At 47.6% G+C, this 26,563-nt stretch overlaps 1 protein-coding gene across 2 annotated transcripts in view; it reads right to left on the reverse strand.

Annotated features, from left to right (window-relative positions):
- The window catches only part of LOC115465796 (ribosomal oxygenase 1-like), a 229,852-nt gene that overhangs the window by 23,992 nt on the left and 179,297 nt on the right, over positions 1 to 26,563 (reverse strand). For both annotated transcript variants that reach the window (XM_030196524.1, XM_030196523.1), the window contains 2 exons: positions 19,324 to 19,444; positions 1,163 to 1,262 (listed from right to left, as the gene is read on the reverse strand). In XM_030196524.1, the coding sequence (XP_030052384.1) occupies positions 1,163 to 1,262; positions 19,324 to 19,444 (221 nt within the window). The remainder of the gene's footprint in view (positions 1 to 1,162; positions 1,263 to 19,323; positions 19,445 to 26,563) is intronic.

The following is a 26,563-nucleotide window of genomic DNA, read 5'->3' on the forward strand; positions in this document are numbered from 1 at the left end:
TCTTTCTAAAGTAACTCAAAATGAAGTACAAGTTAGATTAATGGCTTCTGGTGTCCAACTGAAGGTCCATGGTGGTGATGGTGTCATCAGCTTAATGGAAACTTTGGAATCAAATAACAAAATGTCAGTAGGTTTGATATAAGCAGCATTGATATAAAAGGATACTGAGTCAGCAAGCCACACCATACAACGCAGTGCACTATAGTCCCAGGATACATGATAGACCTCTTAGACCTACCAACCAGAAACAGATCCAGATCATCTCGCACATACCTAAACCTTCACTACCCAACTTGCAAAGGACTCAAATACAAAACAACCTATGCATCAAGTTTCTCCTATATAAGCGCACAAATATGGAATGCACTTCCAGAAGCTGTGAAAACAATCCACGACCACCTAAACTTCAGAAATTCACTAAAAACCAACCTCTTCAAAATGGCCTACACTACATATCCAATATAAATCCCCACATCCGGCCACACAACTAAACCAAAGACCGTACTTGACAATATACAACCTCCCTCCTTTCGACACTAATGGAGCTTGGAATACATCTACCTTATTCGAACACAACATAACCTTGTATCTGTTCTATACCAGATTTGGCAAACGCCTTACGTTACTGTGTAAGCTACATTGAGCCTGCAAATAGGTGGGAAAATGTGGAGCACAAATGCAACAAATAAATACAGGGCAAGCTGTCCAGTGAATTGGAAGTTAAGCGAAGGTCAGGTATCCAAAAAGAATGGCTATCATGCTCTCACAAAAACTGACCATTTCAGTGTTACTTTATAAAAGATCAAGCAAAGATAGGTGGGTTCAGTCACTAAAGTGGTAACTCATAGGGAAAAGGAGCAGACAATTTTGCTATTTGACAAAGTTCACACAGAAGCAAACGGGGTTTAGGACAAAAATAAATGAATATGAAATGCAGTGGGCCCAACAAATCAAAACTGGGGCATTGAAAATGTGTGCTATAGAATGAAACTAATGCCACACAAGTTTTATATGCAAAACCCACTGTATTGTTGCAGCCTACAGCAGTCAAATAGGACATAAATGTCTAGTAGCGCTATAGAAATGATAAGTAGTAGTAGTAAAGAATGCATACTTCGGCATCAATGAATCACAGAATGACTCAGAGAATTTACTCCCTTACCTCAAGGTCTATCTCAAAGTACTTTGGCTCCTCCTTGTGGTATATCCTGGAATTATCTGTTGTGTAGTACAATAAGCAGCTCTCCCCTTCATTACATATCCTGCAGTATGAGAAATTAACAGGCAACAAGACACTTGGTTTATAATTATGTGCTTTAAAATGCTCAAATGTTAAATTTATCAAGTCATCATTTTTAAGCTTGTCATTTTTATTACAATTTACATCATAGAGGTTCAATTTAAGGATGTTAATCTACATGTTCTGGGAACGTAAGAAATACACCTTCTTTCTGAGAAAAGTGAACAAACACATTTTTTGCATATTGAAAGAAACTCTGTTCCAGAGGTCTTCCACAGCTATCCACAAGCCTTGAAGTTCAAGCTAGCTCTTGAATGAAAGCACTCATGCCTGATGATCCCTTATAGGGTGATTTTCCCAGGTAAAACCTTTTGCCTGAAGATGGCTGATATCTATCCTCACTAAAAGTGCATTTGGGCTTCCGTTGAACACATACTCTCTACTGGGCTAAAAGACAGTTACTCTCATGAACATGTTTGGGTCATCGGGAGTATCAGTGCCATGCCTTGAGTACTGCATGCAATTCTGGTCTCCATATTTCAAAAAAAGATATAGCAGAATTAGAAAAGGTTCAAAAAAAGGGTGATCAAAACTATTAAGGGGATGGAACTCCTCTCCTATGAGGAAACGCTAAAGAGGCTATGGCTCTTCAGCCTGGAAAAGAGATGGCTGAAGAGGAATATGATAGAGGTCTACAAAATCCTGTGTGGTGTAGAAAGGATCAAAGTGAATTGATTTTTTTTTTTTTTACTCTTTCAAAAAAAATACAAAGACTAGGGGACACTCAATGAAGTTACGTGGTACTAGGGGACACTCAATGAAGTTACATGGTAATAAACGAACAGGAGGAAATATTTTTTCACTCAACGAACAGTTAAGCTCTGGATCTCATTGCCAGAGGATATGGTAAAAGCGGTTAACGTATAGTAAACATAGTAGATGACGGCAGAAAAAGACCTGCACGGTCTATCCAGTCTGCCCAAGAAGATAAATTCATATGTGCTACTTTTTTATTTGTACTGTCCTCTTCAGTGCACAGACCGTATAAGTCTGGCCAGCCCTATCCCCGCCTCCCAACCACCAGCTCTGGCACAGACCCTATAAGTCTGCCCAGCACTATCCCCGCCTCCCAACTACCAGTCCCACCTCCCACCACCAGCTCTGGCACAGGCTGTATAAGTCTGCCCAGCACTATCCCTGCCTCCCACCACCGGCTCTGGCACAGACCGTATAAGTCTGCCCAGCACTATCCCCGCCGCCCAACCACCAGCCCCGGCACAGACCGTATAAGTCTGCCCAGCACTAGTATCTGGGTTTAAAAAAGATTTGAACAAGTTCCTGGAGGAAAGATCCATAGTCTGCTATTGAGATAGACATGGGGAAGTCACTACTTGCCATGGGACTAGTAGTAAGGAACGTTGCTACTATTTGGGTTTCTGTCAGGTACTTGTGACTTGTATTGGCCACTACTGAAAACAGGATACTAGGCTTTATGGACCATTGGTCTGATCCAGTATGGCCATTCTTATTTATTGTATTTATTTATTTGCTGCACTTGTATCCCACATTTTCCCACCTATTTGCAGGTTCAATGTGGCTTACAAAATGTTACAACGACATTCACATTAATAGAATAAGAATTTCAGAATATAAAGCAGATAAAGTGCAAAAGAATATCATAGCAATCATCTTAACGGAATAATAATTTCAGAATTAATACACATAAAGGTGCATAGGTATATCATGTAGGATTGGAAGTGGATAAACAGATAAAACATAACATAATGATATCAGGATAAGATATAATATTCAGTAATGAGGCTGTAATGAAATAAACAAATTAGGAGAATTCCATAATAGTTGTTTTTGGAGTAATTTGGGAGTCAAATCGTTATGGGGAATCTTTTTTATATGTCTTTATGAATAAGTAAGTCTTCAGTAATTTTCGGAAGGTTGTCAAGTCGTATGTTGTTTTTATGTTGATCGGTAATTCATTCCACAGTTGTGTGCAGATGTATGAGAAGCTAGATGTATGTATAGATTTGTATTTAACTCCTCTGAAGCTGGGATAGTGAAGGTTTAAGCAAGTGCGTGATGAACTTTTGTTGTTTCTCTCTGGTAAGTTTATTAGGTCTGACATGTAAGATGGCCATCTCCGTAAATAATTTTGTGAACCAAGGTGCAAATCTTGAATGAAGTTCGATCCTTCAGTGGGAGCCAGTGCAGTTTTTCTCTAAGGGGTCTGGCACTTTCATATTTCGCCTTTCCGAATATCAATCTGGCTGCGGTGTTCTGGGCTGTCTGGAGTTTCTTAATTGTTTGCGCCTTGCATCCCCGCATATAAGGAATTACAATAGTCCAAATGGCTCAGTACCAGTGATTGCACTAGTATGCGGAATGTCTCCCTTGGGAAGAAAGGTTTCACTCTTCTAAGCCTCCACATTGCATAGAACATTTTTTAATAACATTTTTTACATGACTGTCTAGATTAAGATTTCAATCAATAGTGTCCTGTCTTCCGCCGGGACCAACACTCACCTGCTCGCCGCCGGAACCGGTGGGCTGTGGGGCCCGGGGCCACCACGGATGGCCGGCCATCGCCGCAGGTCCTCCGGTGGCCGGCTATCGCCGGCCAGTGGGGGGGGGGGGGGGGGCGGCGATTGCCTTCAGTCCGGCCACAGAGGATCGCCGGTTGTTCCCGCCGATGGCCGGCTTTCCATTTCCGGTATGGAACCCCTGCAACATGGCGCCGGCGGAGGATAGCCGGCATCTCTTCCGGTTGCGGGACCAAGCAGGGGAAGTGGTGACTAGCGTCACCTCGGATTGGTTACGTGAAGGCTCAACTGCAGGAAGCACCAGCTGGGGTTCCACGCTAATGAGAAGGCCTACTTAAGGAGCACCACTCCTCCTAGCCAGTGCTTCGGCTTCTCGTTCCTGAGAGCTCCGCATCGTTGGATGGAACTCTGTACCTTGCTATCTGCTGCCTGCCTTGACCTTTGCCTGCTACTGACTCGTCTTGACCGCTGCCTGCCTTGACCTTTGCCTGCTACTGACTCGTCTGACCGCTGCCTGCCTCTACCTCTGCTGCTGCTGTCCATCACGCCGGCTGCCCAGTCCACCCGGGACCTCGGACCAGTTGGCTCCCGGAGATCCAGAGCCTGCGCTGTCCGCTTGGCCTGTCTGCCCCCTGTTCCAGAAGCCCTGTAGGCTGCCCGCACCTGGAGGCTCAACTTCCAGGGAACGGCAGCCTTCCCAGGCGAAGAGTGGGGGTGGGTCGGCTGTCCTCTGGAGAAGGAGGGGTTCACTCCACCGTCTCCGGCCGGATCCAAGGGCTCACACCAGCGAAGCTGCTCATCCTTTGGCGGAGCAAGACAGTAAGCCGAAGCCATGAGCTCGCCGACTCCACCCGACTTGAGGGACCTGGCGAGGATTCTGCAGCAGCAGCAACTGAATGCCCTCTCAGGGGCCCTCCAGAATGTGTGTTCACAGCTCAACTCCAGGCAAGCCCAGGCACAGGCTCCACCAGCGGGTCCCCGCTTTAGTGCCACATTTGCAGGTCCCCGCTTTCCTGAGCCTAGCCGGTTCGACGGGACCCCAGAGAACTGCCGGGGATTCCTGAACCAATGCAATCTCTACTTCAGGATGCAGTCGGAGGCCTTCGCCTCGGACCGAACGAAGGTCTCCTATGTGATCTCCCTCCTCACCGGGTTGGCCTTGGCCTCACCCCTCTGTGAACAGCAGGACCCTATGCTCACGGACTTTGAGGAGTTCCAGCGCCGATTTCGGCTTGTCTTTGATGTTCCTGGAAGACCGTCCTCCGCGTCCTCGGAGCTCCTGCGGATTCAGCAGGGGTCCGGTACCGTGGGCGAATACGCCGTGCGGTTTTGCACCTTAGCCTCAGAGCTGTGTTGGAACTCTGAGGCCCTGCCTGCGATCTTCTGGCAGAGACTGCAGGGCCGCATCAAAGACGAACTGGCCGGCCGGGACCTTCCCCCAACCTTGGATGCCTTGATCACGCTCTGTACCCAGATCGATACACGCTTCTGGGAGAGGGCCCGGGAACGGGCCGAACAGCACCGGACCAAGGGGCCTGGGCCGCGGCCACGGAGGATTCCTTCACCTCGAGAAACTCCCGCTGGGCTGGGCAGTATCTCGGAGGAGCCCATGATCGTGGGTCGGCAGCGATTGGCTGCCTCAGAGCGCACCCGTCGATGCCGGAATAACCTGTGTTTCTACTGTGGGGAAGCAGGACACTTGATTCAGGCGTGTCCTACTCGACCGGCGGGAAACTCCGAACCCAAGGCCCCGTGAGGGGGCTGGTCTTGGGACATTCGGGGCCCCCTCCCGACAATTTGCTCACTATACCCGTGACCCTACAATGACAAGACTATTCGATCCAAACCCAGGCCCTGTTGGACTCAGGGGCTGGGGGAAACTTTATTAGTTTGGAACTGTCTGAGCAATGGCGACTACCGGCACAGGATTGCCACCTGGCTGTGCAGGTGACTTCCATTCAGGGAACAGTACCACCCAGTCCCATCTCTCGACTCACTCCGCTGGTAGAGTTAAGAGTGGCCCAGCAGCACCGGGAGAAGATCCAATTCCTGATAATGCCTAAGTCCCTGGTGTTGGGTTTGCCATGGCTACGCCGCCATTCACCCCTGATTGATTGGACGTCGGGGCACATACGGTGCTGGGGGAAGTACTGCTTGGAGCATTGTTTGAGGCCGGTAGGGAATCCCTGCTCGGTGCTGGCAACTACCCCGGGAAGACTGCAGGCCTGCAAGGCGGCCCTACCTAAGGAATACCAGGCCTACGCCGATGTCTTTAACCCGGTAGAGGCGGACAGGTTGCCCCCGCATAGGCATTTTGATTGTGCCATTAATCTATTGCTGGACCGGATGCCACCTCCCGGGAGGCTGTATACCCTCTCCCGGGTTGAATCAGCGGCCATGCGGGCCTATGTACAGGAAAACCTGGAGAAGGGATTCATTTGAGCATCGTCCTCCCCGGCGGGAGCAGGCTTCTTCTTTGTCAGCAAGAAGGACGGAACCCTCAGGCCCTGTATCGATTACCGGGCCCTGAACGCCATTACGGTTAAGGGCCGTTACCCGTTGCCCTTAATTCCAGAGCTATTTGACAGACTCCAGGGGGCCCGGGTATTCACTAAGCTGGACCTGAGAGGAGCGTACAATCTCATCTGGATTCGACAGGGCGATGAGTGGAAAACCGCGTTCAATACTCACAAGGGGCATTTCGAGTACTTGGTCATGCCCTTCGGATTATGCAATGCCCCGGCGGTTTTCCAAAAGTTTATCAACCACGTGTTTCAAGATCTCCTCTACTCATTTGTCATTGTCTATCTAGTATTTTCCCGGTCCCCACAGGAACATGTGGACCATGTAACCGAGGTCCTCAGGCGCCTAAGGCAACACCAGCCCATTCCGGTGCCACAAGGCCCCTGGGAGGAACTCTCCATGGACTTCATCACCGATTTACCCCGCTCCCAGGGGCATACGGTAATCTGGGTGGTAGTGGACCAGTTTTCCAGGATGGCCCACTTTATTCCCCTGAAGGGACTCCCCTCGGCAGCCACTCTGGCCACTTGCTTCGTCCAGCACATCTTCCGCCTGCACGGGCTCCCCGTATGGATCATCAGCGACCGGGGAACCCAATTCACCTCACGGTTCTGGAAGGCGTTATGTGCCGCCTTAGGAGTCCAGGCCCACTTCTCGTCCGCCTACCATCGTCAGACAAACGGGATAGTGGAACGTATTAACCAGACCCTGAAGGATTCCTCGAAGCCTTCGTGAACAACCGCCAGGACAACTGGGTGTCACTCCTTCCATGGGCAGAGTTCGCCTACAACAGCAGCCTACACTTGGCCTCTCAGCAGTCCCCGTTCTCTGTGGTGTTCGGCCAGCATCCCCGGCTTCCTCCGGCTATCCACTCAGAACCAGATATTCCTCAGGTACAGCGGGTCCTGAATAGTATGCAGGACACCTGGAAGACGGTTCACGAACAGCTGCGGAGGGCAGCTGCCAAGTACAAACTATACGCGGACCGCCGCCGACACCCCGCGCCTGTGTTCCAACCTGGGCAAAAGGTCTGGCTAAGCACCAAACACCTACGGCTCCGGCTGCCGTCTCGACGGCTAGCGCCACGCTTCATCGGACCCTTTTCCATTCAGGAACGGATTGGGACCGTCACCTACCGGCTTCGTCTGCCCAGGTCCCTGCGGGTGCACAACGCATTCCACGTATCCCTCCTGAAACCGTTTCAGAGGTCCCGCTGGCATCCACGAGGGGTGGCATCGGTGATTCCGGATTCCGAACCAGATCCAGAGTTCGAGGTTCAGGAGATTGTAGACTCCAAGTGGAAAAGGGGGAGGCTGTATTACCTCATCTCTTGGAAACACTTTGGTCCAGAGGATAAACTCATGGGAGCCGGACTCCAATGTACACGCTCCGGACCTAGTACACGAATTTCATCTACGCTATCCACAGAAACCCGGACCCCGGGAAGGAAGGGGGTCTTCCGGGGGGATACTGTCCCGTCTTCCACCGGGACCAACACTCACCTGCTCGCCGCCGGAACCGGTGGGCTGTGGGGCCCGGGGCCACCACGGATGGCCGGCCATCACCGCAGGTCCTCCGGTGGCCGGCTATCGCCGGCCAGTGGGGGGGGGGGGGGGGGGAGGACGGCGATTGCCTTCAGTCCGGCCACAGAGGATCGCCGGTTGTTCCTGCCTTGTTCCCGCCGATGGCCGGCTTTCCATTTCCGGTATGGAATCCCTGCAACATGGCGCCGGTGGAGGATAGCCGGCGTCTCTTCCGGTTGCGGGACCAAGCAGGGGAAGTGGTGACTAGCGTCACCTCGGATTGGTTACGTGAAGGCTCAACCGCAGGAAGCACCAGCTGGGGTTCCGCGCTAATGAGAAGGCCTACTTAAGGAGCACCACTCCTCCTAGCCAGTGCTTCGGCTTCTCGTTCCTGAGAGCTCTGCATCGTTGGATGGAACTCTGTACCTTGCTATCTGCTGCCTGCCTTGACCTTTGCCTGCTACTGACTCGTCTTGACCGCTGCCTGCCTTGACCATTGCCTGCTACTGACTCGTCTTGACCGCTGCCTGCCTTGACCTTTGCCTGCTACTGACTCGTCTGACCGCTGCCTGCCTCTACCTCTGCTGCTGCTGTCCATCACGCCGGCTGCCCAGTCCACCCGGGACCTCGGACCAGTTGGCTCCCGGAGATCCGGAGCCTGCACTGTCCGCTTAGCCTGTCCGCCCCCTGTTCCAGAAGCCCTGTAGGCTGCCCGCACCTGGAGGCTCAACTTCCAGGGAACGGCGGCCTTCCCAGGCGAAGAGTGGGGGTGGGTCGGCTGTCCTCTGGAGAAGGAGGGGTTCACTCCACTGTCTCTGGCCGGATCCAAGGGCTCACACCAGCGAAGCTGCTCATCCTTTGGCGGAGCAAGACAATAGTTACGCCTAGGAGTTTCAGGGTGTCCGCAACAGGAAGAGTGTGGTTTGGTGTGTTTATGTTAGTATAGTTGATTTTATTATACTGCGATGATAGTACTAGGCGTTGTGTCTTTTCTGCATTAAGCTTTAGTTGGAATGCGTTTGCCCATGAGTTCATAATTTGGAAGCTGCGATTTATCTCATAATAATTCCCCCTTCTGTGAAAGGCAAAAAAAAGATTACATTATTAGAAAAGCTTTTAGCCTTTCACATTCCTATGGTTTGGAAGGAAATCTGTAGACGTTTTAAATCTTCATATTCTTACTTGACTTTTAGAAAAGATTTGAAACATTTTTTTATTTAGGAAATCTTTTTCAAGTCTTTAAGCTTAACTAGGTAAAGATTATATTTTTTTCATTTGCAACAATTTGTGTATATGTTTGTTTTCTATTTTACTTATTTCCTTAGACACTTAGGGGCCCTTTTATTAGCTGCGTGTCTACGCGCGCCAAAAGCAAAGATACATACCTGTAACAGGTATTCTCCGAGGACAGCAGGCTGATTGTTCTCACATGTGGTTCGGCGTCCATGGCGGTCCAGGAAACAGCAAATTTAAAAAAGTTATGCCAGAGACTTCTGGTGTGCGAACCACGCGCATCACTTCCTGCCCGTCGCGTGAGCATTTCCGCTCAATTTAATCAAAAAGCAAATAATAAACAAACAACAACAACTACAAAGGGGAGGTGGGCGGGTCTGTGAGAACAATCAGCCTGCTGTCCTTGGAGAATACTTGGTACAGGTATGTATCTTCGCTTTCTCCGAGGACAAGCAGGCTGCTTGTTCTCACCTGTGGGGTATCCCTAGCAACCAGGCTCACTCAAAACAATAAACATTGGTCAACTGGGCCTCGCAACGGCGAGGACATAACATAGATTAACCCAAAACCATAAACAACTGAGAGTGCAGCCTGGAACAGAACAAAAATGGGTCTGGGGGGGGGGGGGGGGGGGGGGTGGAGTTGGATTCTAAACCCCGAACGGATTCTGCAGCAATGACTGCCCAAACCAACTGTCGCGTCGAGTATCCTGCTGGAGGCAGTAGTGAGATGTGAATGTGTGGACTGATGACCACGTTGCAGCCTTGCAAATCTCATCAATGGAGACTGACTTAAGTGAGCCACTGACGCAGCCAAGGCTCTAACATTGTGAGCCGTAAGATGGCCCTCCAGAGTCAGCCCAGCTTGGGCGTAAGTGAAGGATATGCAATCTGCTAGTCAATTAGAGATTGTGCGTTTTCCGATGGCTACTCCCCTCCTGTTGGGATCAAAAGAAACAACTGGGCGGTCTAAAGGGCTTTGTCTGCTCCACGTAAAAGGCCAATGCGCTCTTGCAGTCCAAGGTGTGCAAGCTGCTATCGCCAGGGCGGGTATGAGGACAGGGAAAGAATGTTGGCAAGACAACTGACTGGTTCAGATGGAACTCTGACACCACCTTTGGAAGGAACTTAGGGTGCGTGCGGAGGCTACTCTGTTGTGATGGAACTTGATATAAGGTGCATGCACTACCAAGGCCTGAACCTCACTGACTCTACGAGCTGAAGTAACAGCCACCTAGAAAACAAATTCAATGGCTCAAAAGGAGTTTTCATCAGCTGGGTGAGAACGACATTGAGATCCATTGACACTGGTGGAGGTTTGACAGGGGGCTTTGACAAAAGCAAACCTCTCATGAAGTGAACAAATAAAAGCTGTCCAGAGATAGGCTTACCCTCTACATGGCGATGATAAGCACTAATCGCACTAAGGTCAACTCCTACGAGTTGGTCTTGAGACCAGACTCTGACAAATGTAGAAGGTATTTAAGCAGGGTCTGTGTAGGACAAAAAAGAGGATCTAGGGCTTTGCTGTCACACCAGACGGCAAACCTCCTCCATTCGAAAAAGTAACACTACTTCATGGAATCTTTTCTGGAAGCAAACAAGACTCGGGAGGCGAATTCTAAGCTCTCAACATCCAGGCTGTGAGAGCCAGAGACTGGAGGTTGGGATGCAGAAGCGACCCCTTGTTCTGAGTGTTGGAAAACAGTCCAATCTCCACGGTTCTTCGAAGGACAACTCCAGAAGAAGAGTGAACCAGAACTGACACGGCCAGAAGGGTGCAATCAGGATCATGGTCCCACAGACTTGCTTGAGTTTCAACAAAGTCTTCCCTACTAGAGGTATGGGAGGATATGCATACATAAGGCCTGTCCCACAATTACTACTACTATTTACTACTACTATTTAGCATTTCTATAGCGCTACAAAGCGTACACAGCGCTGCACAAACATAGAAGTAAGACAGTCCCTGCTCAAAGAGCTTACAATTTAATAGACAAAAATAAAGCAAGCAAATCAATTAATGAGGGGGAGTGATTACAAGTCAAAAGCAATGTTAAAGAGGTGGGCTTTCAATCTAGAGTTAAAGATGGTCAAGGATGGGGCAAGACGCAGGAGAAAGGCATCTGATGCTAGTCTGTTGTAATCCTGAAGCCTGGAACAGAACTGAGGGACCTTGTGAATGATCTGAGTGGCAAAAATATCCACCGCGGGGGTGCCCCACGCTCGGAAGATCTTGCGGACTACGCCCATGTTCAGTGACCACTTGTGAGGTTGCATAATCCTGCTCAACCAGTCGGCTAGACTGTTTACGCCTGCCAGATAAATGGCTTGGAGAAACATGTCGTGACGACAAGCCCAAAGCCACATCTGGCCGGCTTCCTGACACAGAGGGCAAGATCTGGTGTCCCCCACTTGTTGGTGTAAAACATGGCAACCTGATTCTCCGTCTGAATTAAGATCACTTGGTTGGACAGCCGATCTCTGAAAGCCTTTAGAGCGTTCCAGATCGCTCGCAATTCCAGGAGGTTGATCTGCAGACCTCTTTCCTGAAAGGACCAGGCTCCCTGAGTGTGGAGCCCATCTACATGAGCTCCGCACCCCAGGAGAGATGCACCCATCGTCAGCACTTTTTGTGGCTGAGGAACTTAGAATGGTTGCCCCATGGTCAAATTGAATCGGATCGTCCACCACTGAAGAGAACTGCGGAAGTTGATGGACAGTTGGATTACATCCTCTAGACTCCCTGCAGCTTGGTACCACTGGGCAGCTAGGGTCCATTGAGCTGATCTCATATGTAGACGTGCCATGGGCGTGACATGAACTGTGAAGGCCATATGTGCCCCAGAAGTCTCAACATCTGCCGAGCAGTGACCTGCTGAGACGCTTGAACCATGGACACCAGGGACAGAAGGTTGTCCGCCCTTGTCTCGGGAAGATAAGCTTGAGCTGTCTCAGTGTTCAACAGGGCTCCAAAGAATTCCAATTTTTGGACTGGGGTGAGATGGGACTTGGGATAATTTATGACGAACCCCAGTAGCTCTAGCACCCGAATAGTTATTCGCATGGACTCCAGAGCACCCTCCTTCGAGGTGCTCTTCACCAGCCAATCATCGAGATAAGGAAACATGCACTCCCAGTCTGCGTAACGACGCTGTGACTTCAGCTAGGCATTTGGTAAATACTCTGGGTGCAGACACCAGGCCAAAAGGCAGTATATGGTACTAAAAATGCTGTGTTCCCAGTCAAAATCGAAGATACTTCCTGTGAGCTGGAAGTATCGAGATGTGTGTGTAAGCATCCTTTAGGTCCAGAGAGCACAGCCAATCATTTTCCTGAATCATGGGAAGAAGGATGCCTAGGGAAACCATCCTGAACTTTTCTCTGACAAGAAATTTGTTCAGGGCCTTTAGGTCTAGGATGGGACGCATCCCCCGTTTTCTTTTGCACAAGAAAGTACCTGGAATAGAATCCCAGCCCTTCTTTCCCTGGTGGAACGGGTTTGACCGCTTGGGCCTGTAGAAGGGCGGAGAGTTCCTCTGCAAGTACCTGCTTGTGCTGGGAGCTGTAGGACTGAGCTCCCAGTGGGCAATTTGGAGGCTTGGATTCCAGATTGAGGGTGTATCCTAACCGGACAATTTGAAGAACCCACGGGTCGGAGGTTTTAAGAGGCCACCCTTTGGTGAAATAACATTAACCTCCCCCCAACCGGCAAGTCGTCCGGTATGGACACATTTACTGAGACTATGTGACCTGGAGCCAGTCAAAAGCCCGTCCCTTGCTTTTGCTAGGGAGCAGCAGTGGCCTTTGGCGCACGCTGTTGACGAGAACGAGTGTGCTGGGACTGAGCCTGGGCAGGCTGCTGAGAAGCAGGAGTGTACCTACGCCTAGCATAGGAATAGGGAGCACTCCTCTTCCCTCCAGCAAACCTAGATGAGGAGGTAGTAGCAGAAGACACTCGGCGGGAGAGAGAATCTATAGCATCATTGTGCTTCTTGAGCTGGTCAACTAGATCCTCTACTTTCTCACCAAAAAGGTTAACCCTCTGGCAAGGAACATCCACCATTGGACCGAATGATCCAGGTCAGAGACACGCAGCCATGAGAGTCTGCGCATCACTATATCCTGGGCAGCGATCCTGGATGCTACATCAAAAGTGTCAAATGTACCCCTGGACAGGAATTTTCAACACGCCTTCTGCTGCCTTACCACCTGGCGAAAAGGCTCGGCCTGCTCTGGAGGGAGTGCATCAACCAAGCTAGACAGTTTCCTCATCGAGTTCCACAAGTGGATGCTCGTGAAGAGCCGATATGTCTGGATTTTGGCGGCGAGCATAGTGACCTGATACATCTTCCTCCCAAAAGAGTCCAAGTTTCTAGATTCTCTGCCTGGGGGCGCCAAGGCATAGTCCCTAGTACTCTTGGCTCTTTTGAGAGCAGAGTCCACCACCATGGAATTGTGAAGTAGCTGAGACTTCATCAATCCAGGCTCCCCGTGGATCCGATATTAGGATTCAGTCTTTTTCGGGATCACAGGATTTGACAGAGGGAATGACCAGTTTCGCATAAGAACTTCCTTGAATACATTATGCAAAGGAGCCGTTGCAGACTCTCGAGCATCTCAGCCCTGGGCTCATCCTCAACCTCCATGGGAAAGGAATAGCTGAAGCCATTTCCCGGAAAAGGAAGTGAAGGACAGACTCTCCGGTGGAGAAAGTCTCCTATCTCGTGGAGGGGAAGGTTCAGAAGGAATCCCATAGGACTCGTCAGAAGAAAAGTACCTGGGATCCTCCTCTTCTTCCCACAAACGCTCAGCTCATCTTCAGTATCGGACAAGACATTCCTCACAGCAGTCCGAAACTGAGCCTGCCTCGAATCCAAGGTACCAGGCTGCTAGACCGATGCATTGGCACCTCCTGAAGTGAGGGGAAAGCGATCCTCTTGGTGCCGACGCTTCTTGGGTGCCGAATCCCTCGACGCCCCGCAGCTCCCAGCACCGTGTGTCGAAGGAGAACTATCACGGTGCTACTTAGCCTTCGCTCAACGCCCGTCATCGAGATTCCTCGGTACCGATGAGGAAACGTGGATTCCTCACGCCTCCTCGGGGCCAGGTCCGACGGTCGGTCCCAGGGGGCCTGCATAACAGGAGGCCTCGAGACAGGTGGAGACCAACTCTATGCCTCACTGCTCCCAGCACGAGCTGGTCGTTCTACAGCCATTACCTTCGATCCCGACGTCAATGTGTCCCTCAATGTCGATGCCGCCAACCTTGGCACCGATGTCAATGTTGACGTCGAAGGACCGGACTGAGCCCCAAAAAGCTTCTCTCGTTGGGCTTCTTAAGACGCTTGGGTCCGTTTCTTCATGCAAAGACACAGACTGCAAGCAGCTGGGCTATGGTCGGGCCCAAGGCACTGGATACACCAAGCGTGGGTATCGGTACCCAAGATGGTCCGGGTGCACCGAGTAAAACGTTTGAAGCCGCTGGGTGTCTTCGATGAAATGGAAGGAAAAACAGCTTTGGCGAAATTAAACAACACAATCGTGCCAAAAAAATAAAAGGCACAAAAGGGGAAAAACCCGGCCGCGTTGAAAAGAAAAAAAATTTAGAAAGTGGAAAAACTAAGAAAAAATACCAGGTTTTTAGTTAAAAAAAAAAAAAAAAAAGAACGAATAACGATAAAAGAAAAGAAGAAATATCAAAAGAATCATCAAGACTCTCTTCCTGGGCCAGCAAAGCGAACAGGGAAAAATATCTTCACCTCACTGCGGACAACAAAAAAACTGAGCAGGAACGCTCACGCGATGGGCGGGAAGTCGTACGTACTCCAGAAGGCTCTGGCAAAACTTTTGCCAACCCACATGTGAGAACAAGCAGCCTGCTTGTCCTCGGAGAAATGGAATTACCGCCCAACTATTGCATGGCTCTTGTGGTAATTTCATTTTTTGGCGTGCGTCCAATTTCGGGCATGCATAATGGACGTGCACCAAGTGGCATTTGGTGCGAGTAGGTCATTACCGCCTGGTTACTGCATGAGTCTTTACTGCTAGGTCAATGGCTGGCGGTAAGGTATCAGACCCAAAATGGACGCACGGCAATTTTCATTTTGCCGCATGTCCATGATCATCAAAAATAAAAAGGGCCTTTTTTACAGGCGCACTAAAAAATGGATTTGAGCGCTTAAAACCCGCACCTACACTAACAGAAGCCATTTTGTAGCGCACCTTTATAAAAGGACCCCTTATTTACCAGATAGTTGTATTCTATTAATTGTAACTACCAAGTGAATGTCTTGGTTTCTTTAATTATGTAAACCACTTTGAATTTTATAGTATTAGTGGTCTACAAATATCATGTTAAGTTATGTTATGATATGTTATGTCACCAGAACTATACAGAGTACCCTAAGTAAGGTCTCGCTAGAGACTTATACAAAAGCATTATCACTTCATTTTTCCTGCCGGCCATTTTTCTCCCTCTGCACCCAAGCATTGTTATGATTCCAGTCACATTTTCTACCTGTTTGACCACCTTAAGATCATCACATACAGTCATACCCCCAAGTCCTGCTCCTTTTTGGTTGAAAGGTACTTCATCGTCTGAACTATACCACTCCCTTGGGTTTTGCAGCCTAAATGCATGTTCCTGCATTTTTTGGAATTAAATCTTAACTGCCAAATTCTGGACCATTCTTCAAGCTTTCCTCTTGTTATCCATACTATTAGTGGTGTCTAACCTATTGCAGATTTTAGCATTCAAAAATAAGCAAACCTTACCAGACAGCTCTTCCATAATATTGCTTACAAAAGTGTTAAAAAGAACTGGCCTAAGAACCACTGGTTAAAATCCCTTCACTCAGAGTGAACTATATTCACCAATACCCTGTGTCACCTTCCACTCAACCAGTTCCTAACTCAAGTGGAGCCAAATAACAGGTTTTAGGAAAATTTAGCAATCTTAAATTAAATTACAAGCACGGAATCTATTTTCAAATAATTCTGAGAATGTGACCTTAAACTATCCATAACGTTATATTTAGTAAAACATTTAATATACTGCTTAGCTAAAGATCAAAACACTGTGTCAACTGAGCAGAAATGGGTTTAACCAGTGGTGTGCTAGAGCCGGTTGTTAAATTTTTTAAGGTCTTGCGAGCCGGTTGTTCTGTAGGGCGAGCCGGCTCAGGTAAACGAGGTAAGCATGGCAGGAGGGTGCCACAAGCCATGCTTACCCCGTTTACCTCACCTCCCACCACTACCCTCGTTTGCCTGCGCCACCCTGGGGGGGGAGGGGTTAAATAGTTTTTATTACTTCCGTCGAAGCGGCTACGTCATTGAAAGCCCTGTCTCTAGCCTCCCCTTCGTGAGTTCGTTCCCTCAGAATCCCGCCTTCTGACGTCATTTCCTCTTTCCGCGAGGGCGGGACTCTGAGGGAACAAACTCAAAGGGAAGGCTAGAGACGGGCAGGGCTTTCAGTGACGTGGCCGCTTCGAAGGAAATAATAAAAACGATTTAAACCAACTGTGGCAGGAAGAAAAAGGGGGATGTTGGGGGGGAGAATCACTGGGTATGGATGGCTGGAGGGGAGGCAGGGGAGAGAAGAGAATCGCTGGGTATGGATGGCTGGAGGGGGGGCAGGGGAGAGAAAAGAATCGCTGGGTATGGATGGCTGGAGGGGGGCAGGGGAGAGAAGAGAATCGCTGGGTATGGATGGCTGGAGGGGGGGCAGGGGAGAGACGAGAATCGCTGGATATGGATGGCTAGAGGGGGTTAGGGGAGAGAAGAGAATTGCTGGATATGGATGGATGGAGGGGAGGGCAGGGGAGAGGAGAGTTGCTGGACATGGGTGAATGGAAGGCAGGGGAGAGGAGGGTTGCTGGACACGGGTGGCTGGAGGGCAGGAAGAGAGAAGAAATGCTGGATATGGATGGAGGGGAGGAAAGAGTGAGGAAGGAGATGAGATAAGGGAAAAGGAAAAGGAGAAAAACTGCACATGGATGAAGAAAATAGGCAGAAGCTGGATCCACTGGACAGTCAAGTCTGCGGAGGACCTAGCTTTTACTTAAGGATGTAGGACAAGAAATGAAGAAGGCAGGCGGAAAGTAAAGAAATACATGGAAAGGAAGCCCTGGAAACGGAGTTGAGGACAGATAGCAGCAGAATCAGAAACTGGGCCAGCATGATCAGAAAAACAAAGTCACCAGACAACAAAGGTAGAAAAAAAATCATTTTATTTTCATGATAGTATTTGGAATATGTCCACTTTGAGAATCAGGTGCTCAACATTAAAAGTTTATATTTATTTACTTATTTATGGCATTTTATCCCACATTAAACATGAATTAGATTGGAACCTGGGATCATTTAATTTTTTTTTCCCTGGAGTAATGCATTGCCCCCACCCCAAGGCTCTCTTCTCGGCTATAGCCAGCTCTGGAACTTGGGGGGGGGGGGGGGGGCGCAGAGGTGGACAGGGGAGAGAGCCTGTTAAACATTTATCAGCACACCACTGGGTTTAAACCTTCTATTCAATGCTCGTAAGCGCCAATTGCATCAAGGAGAACCCTAAATGTTGGTCTTGAGATCTGACTCTGATAGATGTAGAAGATATTTAAGTTGTTTTTATGTAGGACAGGATAAAGAATCGAGTGGAATCTCTTCTGGAAGCTAGTAGTACCTGAGAGACACACTCTGGCAAGTTGAGGGGATACAGCACTGCCCTCTCAACATCCAAGCAATGAAGATTAGGGACTGGAGGATGGGATGGAAAATGGATTCTTTATCCTGAGTGATGACAAAGCATTCTAATCTCCATGATCTTTGGAAGATCCATAAAAAGTGGGAACCATATCTGCCTTGGCCAGTACAATGCAATGAGAATCATAGCTCTCTCATCTTAACTCAAGTTTTAGGCGAGTTTTCACTATGAGAGGTAAAGGAGAATATGTGTGCAGAAAACCTTTTCCCCGATGGAGAAGAAAGGCATCCAAGGCTAGTCTACTATGAGATCCCGGTCCGTAACAGAACTTTTTTTTTTTTTTTTTTAATTATTTTTTGCTGGAGTGGCAAAATTCTATCAATGGGGGTGTCCACTCCCAAAAGATTTTCTGGGTTATGCTCATTTCCAGAGACTATTTATTTATTGCATTTGTATCCCACATTTTCCCACCTATTTGCAGGCTCAATGTGGCTTACATAGTTTTGTTAACATTGTCATTACAGGATAACAGACACATTTAGTATTGTGCAGAGATTAAGTAAGGGAAGAAAGAAGGAAGGAAGGAAGGAAGGGATAACAGACACATTTAGTATTGTGCAGAGATTAAGTAAGGGAGGAAGGAAGGAAGGAAGGAAGGAAGGAAGGGAGTGATTTGGGTAATTATAGAAGGTGGGCTTTCTTAACTGAGTGGGTTGGTGAGGTGGATTGGTGTGGTTATAGGTTCTCATTGTAGGCCTTGTTGAAGAGATATGTCTTCAGAGATTTGCGAAAGATAGTTGTTTCGTTGATTGTATTCAGGTCTGTAGGTAATGCATTCCATAATTGCGTGCTTATGTAAGAGAAGGTAGTGGCATGCATCAGCTTGTATTTTAGTCCTTTGAGAGGTTGCATGCTGTTCTGAGATGTGAATAAATCTATTGCAGCCCCCCCCCCCCCCCAAGTATACGGCTCTGACAGTGTTGTGTCTGGAACTTGCTCAAATCCAAATCTAGATTGCCTGTTGGCAGAGGAGGTAGGAATCTGTTCCCTTTTGTTTGTTCAGGTAATACATCACAACCTGATTGTCTGGTCGAACTAGCACCACCTGATTCAGAAGGTGGTCTTGAAAAGTGTTGAGGACATTCCAGACGGCTCGTAACTCATGGAATTGACGTATGTTTTCACTTGTAGGGACCACAAACCCTGTGTATGAAGGCCATCGAGGTGAGCTCCTCAACTCACCATGGAAGCATCTGTAGTGAGAACTTTCTGATGTAGAGTGGGTTGAAATAGAAATCCCTGGGTGAGATTCTGTGGTGTCATCCACCACTGTAGACAGTGGTGCAGTGCTGGCCTGTGCATATCTACAGCATACCTATTCTCTGTGGTAGAGTTCAAAGGCAGCTAATGGATCCAAGCACAACCAGCAAGCCATTTTATATGGGTAAAAAGCTATTTATTTAACTAGATTAAATACCTTTGAAGATCATTCCCTATCTTAACAAAATATTTTCAGACTAGTTTTTGGTCAAATCCATAAAATTGAGTCAAACCTGATGATGCCATGCCTCAGAAGTCGTATCAGCGTGTCCCTTTCCATCTGCACATCAGTGTCCTGGACAGCTCCGTTTTCCCACCTTGCTGGGATGCCATGCACAGTGTGGGCCCTCTCAGCTGCATAGGAAATTAACTTGTAAGCAACATTCCCAGACCTCATATCACATACAACAGGAGATTCCACAGGCATAAACTTTTTTTTTTCCACCTGTCTCTAGAAATATCTTCAAACTAGTAAAAAAGGCCCGTTTCTGTAGGCAAGGAAACGGGCCTTAGGCAGGCAATTCCCCCCCCCCCCCCGCGCTATGGCCCCCTCGAAACCCACCCCCTCCTGCGAACCTGTCGATCCCCCCGGAACGCCGAAAACTGCCGCCGCCGTTGTTGTGCTACCCTCCCTTCCCGTAGATTCTTCAATCATCTTCTTAGAAAGTTTAACTCAGTGCGTCTGACGTCAGATGCACGGAGTTAAACTTTCTAAGAAGATGATTGAAGAACCTACGGGAAGGGAAGGTAGCACAACAACGGCGGCGGCGGCAGTTTTCGGCGTTCCGGGGGGGGGGAGGGGGTGACAGCTGATTCCGAGGCAGTAGGAGGAGTAGGGAAACACGCTGCGTGTTTCCCTACTCCTCCCCTTGCCTTGGAATCAGCTGTGTTGACGTCAGTGACGTCCGTGCGTGTCTGCCTCGCAGACCACTTGCAGCCAGGGAGCCACGGTCCCAAGCATAGAACGTTGGAGGTGAGAATTATTATATAGGATGTCAAAAGGAAGCTAGTCCCACTAATGGAATGCTATAACTAGCAACAGATACAAATTTAGCAGTTTGGGTACAGATAATAAGCTTTTCAAAAATTCACTCAGTTCATTTTTTTTGTCAGTTTTGAGCTATGTGATTAATTTCCTTCATTGAGGCAAGATTTACTGTAGCTTATTCTTATGCCAAAACTCACTAAGTCCATGAGTTTTGGCACAGGAATAAACTACAGTAAATGAATCTTGCCTCGATGAAGAAACTGATCACATCACTCAAAACCGACAAAAAATGGACCAAGTGAGTTTTGGATAAGTGCTCTTCAATGACTGCCAATCACACCTACCTGTTCCCGCTGTGCTTGAAACAAAACAAAAAAAATTCCCAATAAATAAATGAAATTGGAAACAGCTAGTGTAAAGTTGGTGCCTGTGTTATGTTTTGAACCTCTCAGTCTCCACTTGTGACAGTGGCTCACTCCTCCTTCCTCAATCTTCAGATTTCTGCACTCTGGCTCAAAATAAGCATCTCCTGCCCTGGATACAGGTTGGAATGGTTGTGAAACAGTGGTGGTGCGGAGTGGATAGATATGGACAGAGCCCGAAGCTGAGCAAAACATACAGATGCACACACCGCTATCTGGTATAATTGAGGCTTATGCCTGCTACATGCTGACTACTGAGAGGAGTATATGTCCTTGCATCCTTCCATGTTGGTGTAGCCTGGTAATGAAGAATTTGTTGGACATGGTGCATCTCTTACTCAGTGGGAAGCTTGTTAGTTGTTCTTGTGCTCCCTTCGCTGGGTTAATGGGTGTTCTCGTGCTCCCTTTGCTCTAGGCTAGCAGGTTCCCTCTTGTACAGCCCTACTGCATACCAATAGACTTATGCAAACGTATGCAATTATGTGCACTCAATTATGTGTAAAATTATGTACATACATAATTGAATATTTCCTGGAATGTAACTGAGCGCTAAAATAAAACCAGTTATGTACTGTAAATACTTGATGTTGGAAATATATATTACTACACATGGATAAATGCTTACATATTTATGTATATACTAGTAAAAAAAGGCCCGTTTCTGACACAAATGAAACGGGCACTAGCAAGGTTTTCCTCAGAGTGTGTATGTTTTAGAGAGTGTGTGTGAGAGAGTGACTGTGTGACAGAGAGACTTCCTTCCAGTGTGTGTGTGTGACAGAGAGAGTGTGAGACTGGGTGCGAGTGTGTCTGTGAGAGAGTGTGTGTGTGTGAGAATGACAGTGTGTGCGAGTGCGTATGTGAGACACAGTGAGTGTGAGAGAGAGAGTGTGTTTCACACAGAGAGAGTGTGTGTGAGAGAGAGCGAGTGTGAGAGTATTTGTGCGATACACAGATTCTTTGTGAGACTGAGAGTGTATGAGGCCGAGAGTTTGCAGAACCCCCTCCCCCTCTTCTTCCCCCCCTCCACCCTCGTCCGAGTTCCAGAACCCCTTCCCACTTCTTCCCATCTGAGTTCCAGAACCCCCCTCCCACTTCTTCCCATCCCCCTCTTCCCTTCCCGCTCCGCCTCTCCCCCCCTCCGAGTTCCAGGACCCCCCTTCCCCCGATCCAGGACCCCCCTTCCAGTTCCAGGACCCGCCCCTCCCCTTCCAGTGGATTTTCAGTAATCCCCTCCCCCCCGTGTTGTTTCAGGACCCCCTTCCCCCCCTCTGTTGTTTCAGGACCCCCCCGTGTCGTTCTTGACCCCCCCCTTTCGTTTCAGGACCCCCCTCCCACTCCCCACCTGTCTGGCCCTCTCCTTCGTAAGAGCTGTCTGCTTAAAAGTTTTTACCTCCTGCACGCAGGGACGCCGCTTCCGACAGCTTTTTTTTCGCTTGTGTTTCAGCTGTTCCTGTGGTCCCACCCTCAAGGCCCAGCCATGCATGTGCGGGTGTCTTCCCGCCCAGTGTACTCGTGCGCGACCCTCAGCTAGATGAAAAAGCATAAGAATGCAACTCCCAGGGGAGGTGGGAGGAAATGTGAGAATTACTTTGTCCTGCTGTCCTCAGAGAACACCTGCTACAGCTGAGTAATCTCGCTTTCTCTGAGAACAAGCAGGACAAAGTATTCTCATAGCTGGGAATCCCGAGCTGCCAGGTTCACCAAAAAACAAAGAAAGGTCAATAGGGACTTGCAACGGCAAAGCCAATCAAAACCAATACTACTAACAACAAAACAGCCCTGTTGTGAAGGTGCAGCCTGGAACAGAAAAGAATGGGCCGGTGGGGAGCTGGATTCTAGACTCCAAATAAATTCTGCAGGACTGCTAAACTGAACTGGCTGTTATGTTGGGTACTTTATTCCAATGAAAATAAAGAAGTGGGAATAAAAACCAGGCTTATCCAAAAAACTGGAACCAAACCAAATGTTAAAAATCCAAACAATATTTATTAATTTCCTTTAAAACAGAACTCATGAATATATTCTTTAAAAATGACTTGACACAATGTTGTGTTTCGGCCTAGCGGCCTACATCAGGAGTCTTGTGACCGTAGTCAAAAAAACTCATGAAATGATGATATGAAAAATCTCAAGTAACACGGGACTGCGTGAGCGTGGTAGGGATGCAGTGTTACGGAAGTTTGTTTTACAACGGTCTTTTTCAAGACCTGGCTCATGTTTTTGTCTCAAGATTTTTATCATTTGAAACTTGAGATTTTTCATATCATTATTTCATGAGTTTTTTGACTACGGTCACAAGACTTCCGATGTGGGCCGCTAGGCCTACCGCTAGGTAGAACAACTGACTGGTTAAGATGGAACTCAGACACTACCTTAGGAAGGAACTTAGGATGGGTGCAGAGAGCTACTCTGTTTTGAAACGCCGTGTAAGTTGGATCTGCTTCTAAGGTCTGAAGTTCAGACTCTGCGACCTGAAGTGACCGCCACCGAAACAAGACCTTCTAGGTCAGGTACTTCAGATAACAGAAATCTAGTGGTTCAAAAACAGCTTTCATCAGCTGGATGAGGAAGATGTTGAGATCCCAGGACACAGTTGGAGGTCTGACCTGACACGGCTTTGACCTCCGGGGGCCTTTGCCAAACTGTCACAGCCTCGGGGCCTTTGCAAACTGTCATGGATTCAGGGAAAATGTGAGCTCTTGGGCTGCTGCTGACAAATGGCAGCAGCAGACGAACCTTCCAACCAGGACTGGACTAAACAGGCAGGACTGGAACAGACAAGAAGTGCAAAAGCACACAGGCAGGAACAGGGTACACAGGAGCACAACTTGGCTAGGAAGCAACAGGGTATACGCAGGAGCAGAACCAAGTAAAGCAATAAGAAAGACACTCAAACAAGCCGCAAGGCCGAACTAGAACCTGTGCACACCAGAGCTTTCTCATATGGACTGCAAGGCTGAACTGAAACCCAAGCACAAAGGCAGAAGGCAAAAGAGAGGGCATGTACACACAGGCAGAGACAAATACAAGAAGGCTGACACACACAAGCAGTAAAGCTGCACTGGAGCCCACAGAAACACAAGGGCTAAAGGAAAGTCCAAGCTCACACAAGCATATAAACAAGGACCTAGGCAGAACACACGGCGAGGCAGACTAGGCAGAGCACAAGGCGAGACAGAACATAAGACAAGGCAGAACAGCTAAACCAGCACACAAGCAAGGGAAACGAGAAGTGCCAACCAGATACACAGACAACAAGAAAAATTCAAGACAGAAGTGCTAACCCTGGCACACAGGCAAACAAGAAGCAAGGCAGAAGTGCCACACAGGCACACTAGGAGACATCAACCTACACCTAGAAGATGACACTTCATCTAGCACACGAGAATGCAAAGAATTCCTAAAACTCTGGGATCTGCAAGTACCCAACACGCAACCAACACACAAAAAAGGACACACACTTGATATCATAACAAACAAATTCGAACCGGATTCAACCATCATACTCACTGACACAAGATGGACACCTACACTATGGTTAGACCACCATAAAGCAAATGTCTCTCTCTGCTGGCGAAAAACACACACAAACACAATCAATAAACATGAGCGAACAACATACACAACGAGAGAAAAAAATAGACCCCACAATATTCTGGCAAAAGATCTACCAGAACGAATGGCCAACAAACGCTGACACCATCCAATTCCTCCAAGAATGGGACGATCTATGTACAACAACATTAGACAAAATCGCCCCAATCCAAACCAGAACATCACGCAGGAAGAAAACAAATCCATGGTTCACCGAAGAGCTGAAAAAACTTAAAACACAAGTCAGGAAACTAGAACGAGAATGGAACAAAAAAAAAGACGAACACCACTGAACACATGGAAATTACTTCGGAGAAAATACAAATACACCATAAAACAGACCAAAAGACTACATTACAAAACAATAATAGGACCAAACTACAAAGACACACATAAATTCTTCAACCTTGTGAACAAACTGTTAGACAACACACCAGTTACAAACAACGGCAAAGATGTTCCAGATGTGGACAACCTTGCGAAATACTTCAAGGAGAAAATTATACAACTACGACTCAAAATACCTGCTAGCCCTATTGAGTACGCCACAATTTTAGATTGTCTAGACCCAGAAGAAGGAACATACCCTGCAGACAGAACATGGACTGAATTCGAAATATTATCAGAAGACCTCATCTCTGAAACTCTCAAAAGATATGCCAAATCCCACTGCAAACTAGACACGTGCCCAAATAACCTCATGAAATCTGCTCCTCAACAATTCATAACAGACCTAACGAGCCATGTGAACTTCATGCTACAAAATGGACTTTTCCCAAAAGAAAGAGGAAAAATCTTACTCACCCCAATTCCTAAAGACACAAAGAAAAGCACGAGTGAAATAACCAACTACAGGCCAGTAGCATCCATACCATTAATAACCAAAATAACCGAAGGAATGGTAACCAAACAACTCACAAACTATCTAAACAAACACTCAATACTGCATGACGCCCAATCAGGATTCCGGTCGAATCATAGCACAGAAACAGTATTAGTCACTCTTATGACTAGATTCAAACAAACAATTGCAACTGGCAACAATATACTCCTCCTACAATTTGACATGTCAAGTGCCTTTGATATGGTTGACCACGGAATCCTATTACACATACTCGAATACTTTGGCATTGGAGGAAATGTCCTGAATTGGTTCGAAGGGTTCCTAACCCAACGTCCATATCAAGTCACATCAAATTCGACCACATCTAAGGCATGGACACCTGAATGTGGAGTACCACAAGGATCACCTCTCTCACCAACCATTTTCAACTTAATGATGATCCCTTTGGCAAAACTCCTATCAAACCATAACCTTAACCCATATATCTACGCTGATGATGTGACAATATACATCCCCTTCAAACAAGACATTAACAAAATCTTCAACGAAATCGATCAAAGCCCACACATCATGAACACATGGGCAGATGCATTTCGTCTGAAATTAAATGCAGAAAAAAACTCAATGCCTGATTCTCACTTCCCAATACAACACAAAAGAATTCACAGCCATAAACACACCAAACCTGAACCTTCAAATCTCAGAAACGCTAAAAATCCTTGGAATCACTATCGACCGCCACCTAACGCTTGAAACTCACGCTAACAACACAACAAAAAAGATGTTTTACAGCATGTGGAAACTAAAAAGGATAAGACCATACTTCCCAAGATCCGTCTTTCGCAGCCTAGTGCAATCCCTTGTGCTCAGCCATTTGGATTATTGCAACTCACTATACGCAGGTTGCAAAGAACAAACACTGAGGAAACTTCAAACAGCCCAGAATACGGTAGCCAGACATCTTTGGAAAGCCAAAATATGAAAGTGCAAAACCATTAAGAGAGAAACTGCACTGGCTTCCACTCAAGGAACGCGTCACTTTTAAAGTATGCACATTAGTCCACAAAATCATTCACGGCGAAGCCCCAGCCTACATGTCTGAGTTAATAGACTTACCACCCAGAAACGCCAAAAGATCATCCCGAACCTTCCTTAACCTCCACTTCCCCAATTGCAAAGGCGTGAAATACAAAGCGCTACACGCGTCAACCTTTTCTCACATGAGCACGCAGTTTTGGAATACACTGCCGCGCAACCTAAGAACAACCAACGAGCAAGCTTCCTTCCACAGATTATTGAAGACCCATCTTTTCGAAAAAATTTACGGAAAGAAACAAAACACATAAAGTCCACACTTACTGTTCACTAATGCATCATACATTCACCTCTGAACTCTCATTCCCGTATTATAACATCACTCATACCTTTACTCACAGAAAGATATATACCATACGCCTTCATGCCTTTTTATCGCCCTCTAAGCTCCCATTGTTTCCTTCCAAAGTTGCAATGTCTATGTTCCATTATTACATTCCCTAACGACACCTCAATTGTTTCGCATAACTCTGCACAATGTAATCCATAACTATCTGTAACAAATTGTATTTCCAACATTCAACTCA

The sequence above is a fragment of the Microcaecilia unicolor genome, chromosome 3 (assembly GCF_901765095.1).
Source record: "Microcaecilia unicolor chromosome 3, aMicUni1.1, whole genome shotgun sequence".
Taxonomy (NCBI): Eukaryota; Metazoa; Chordata; class Amphibia; order Gymnophiona; family Siphonopidae; genus Microcaecilia; species Microcaecilia unicolor.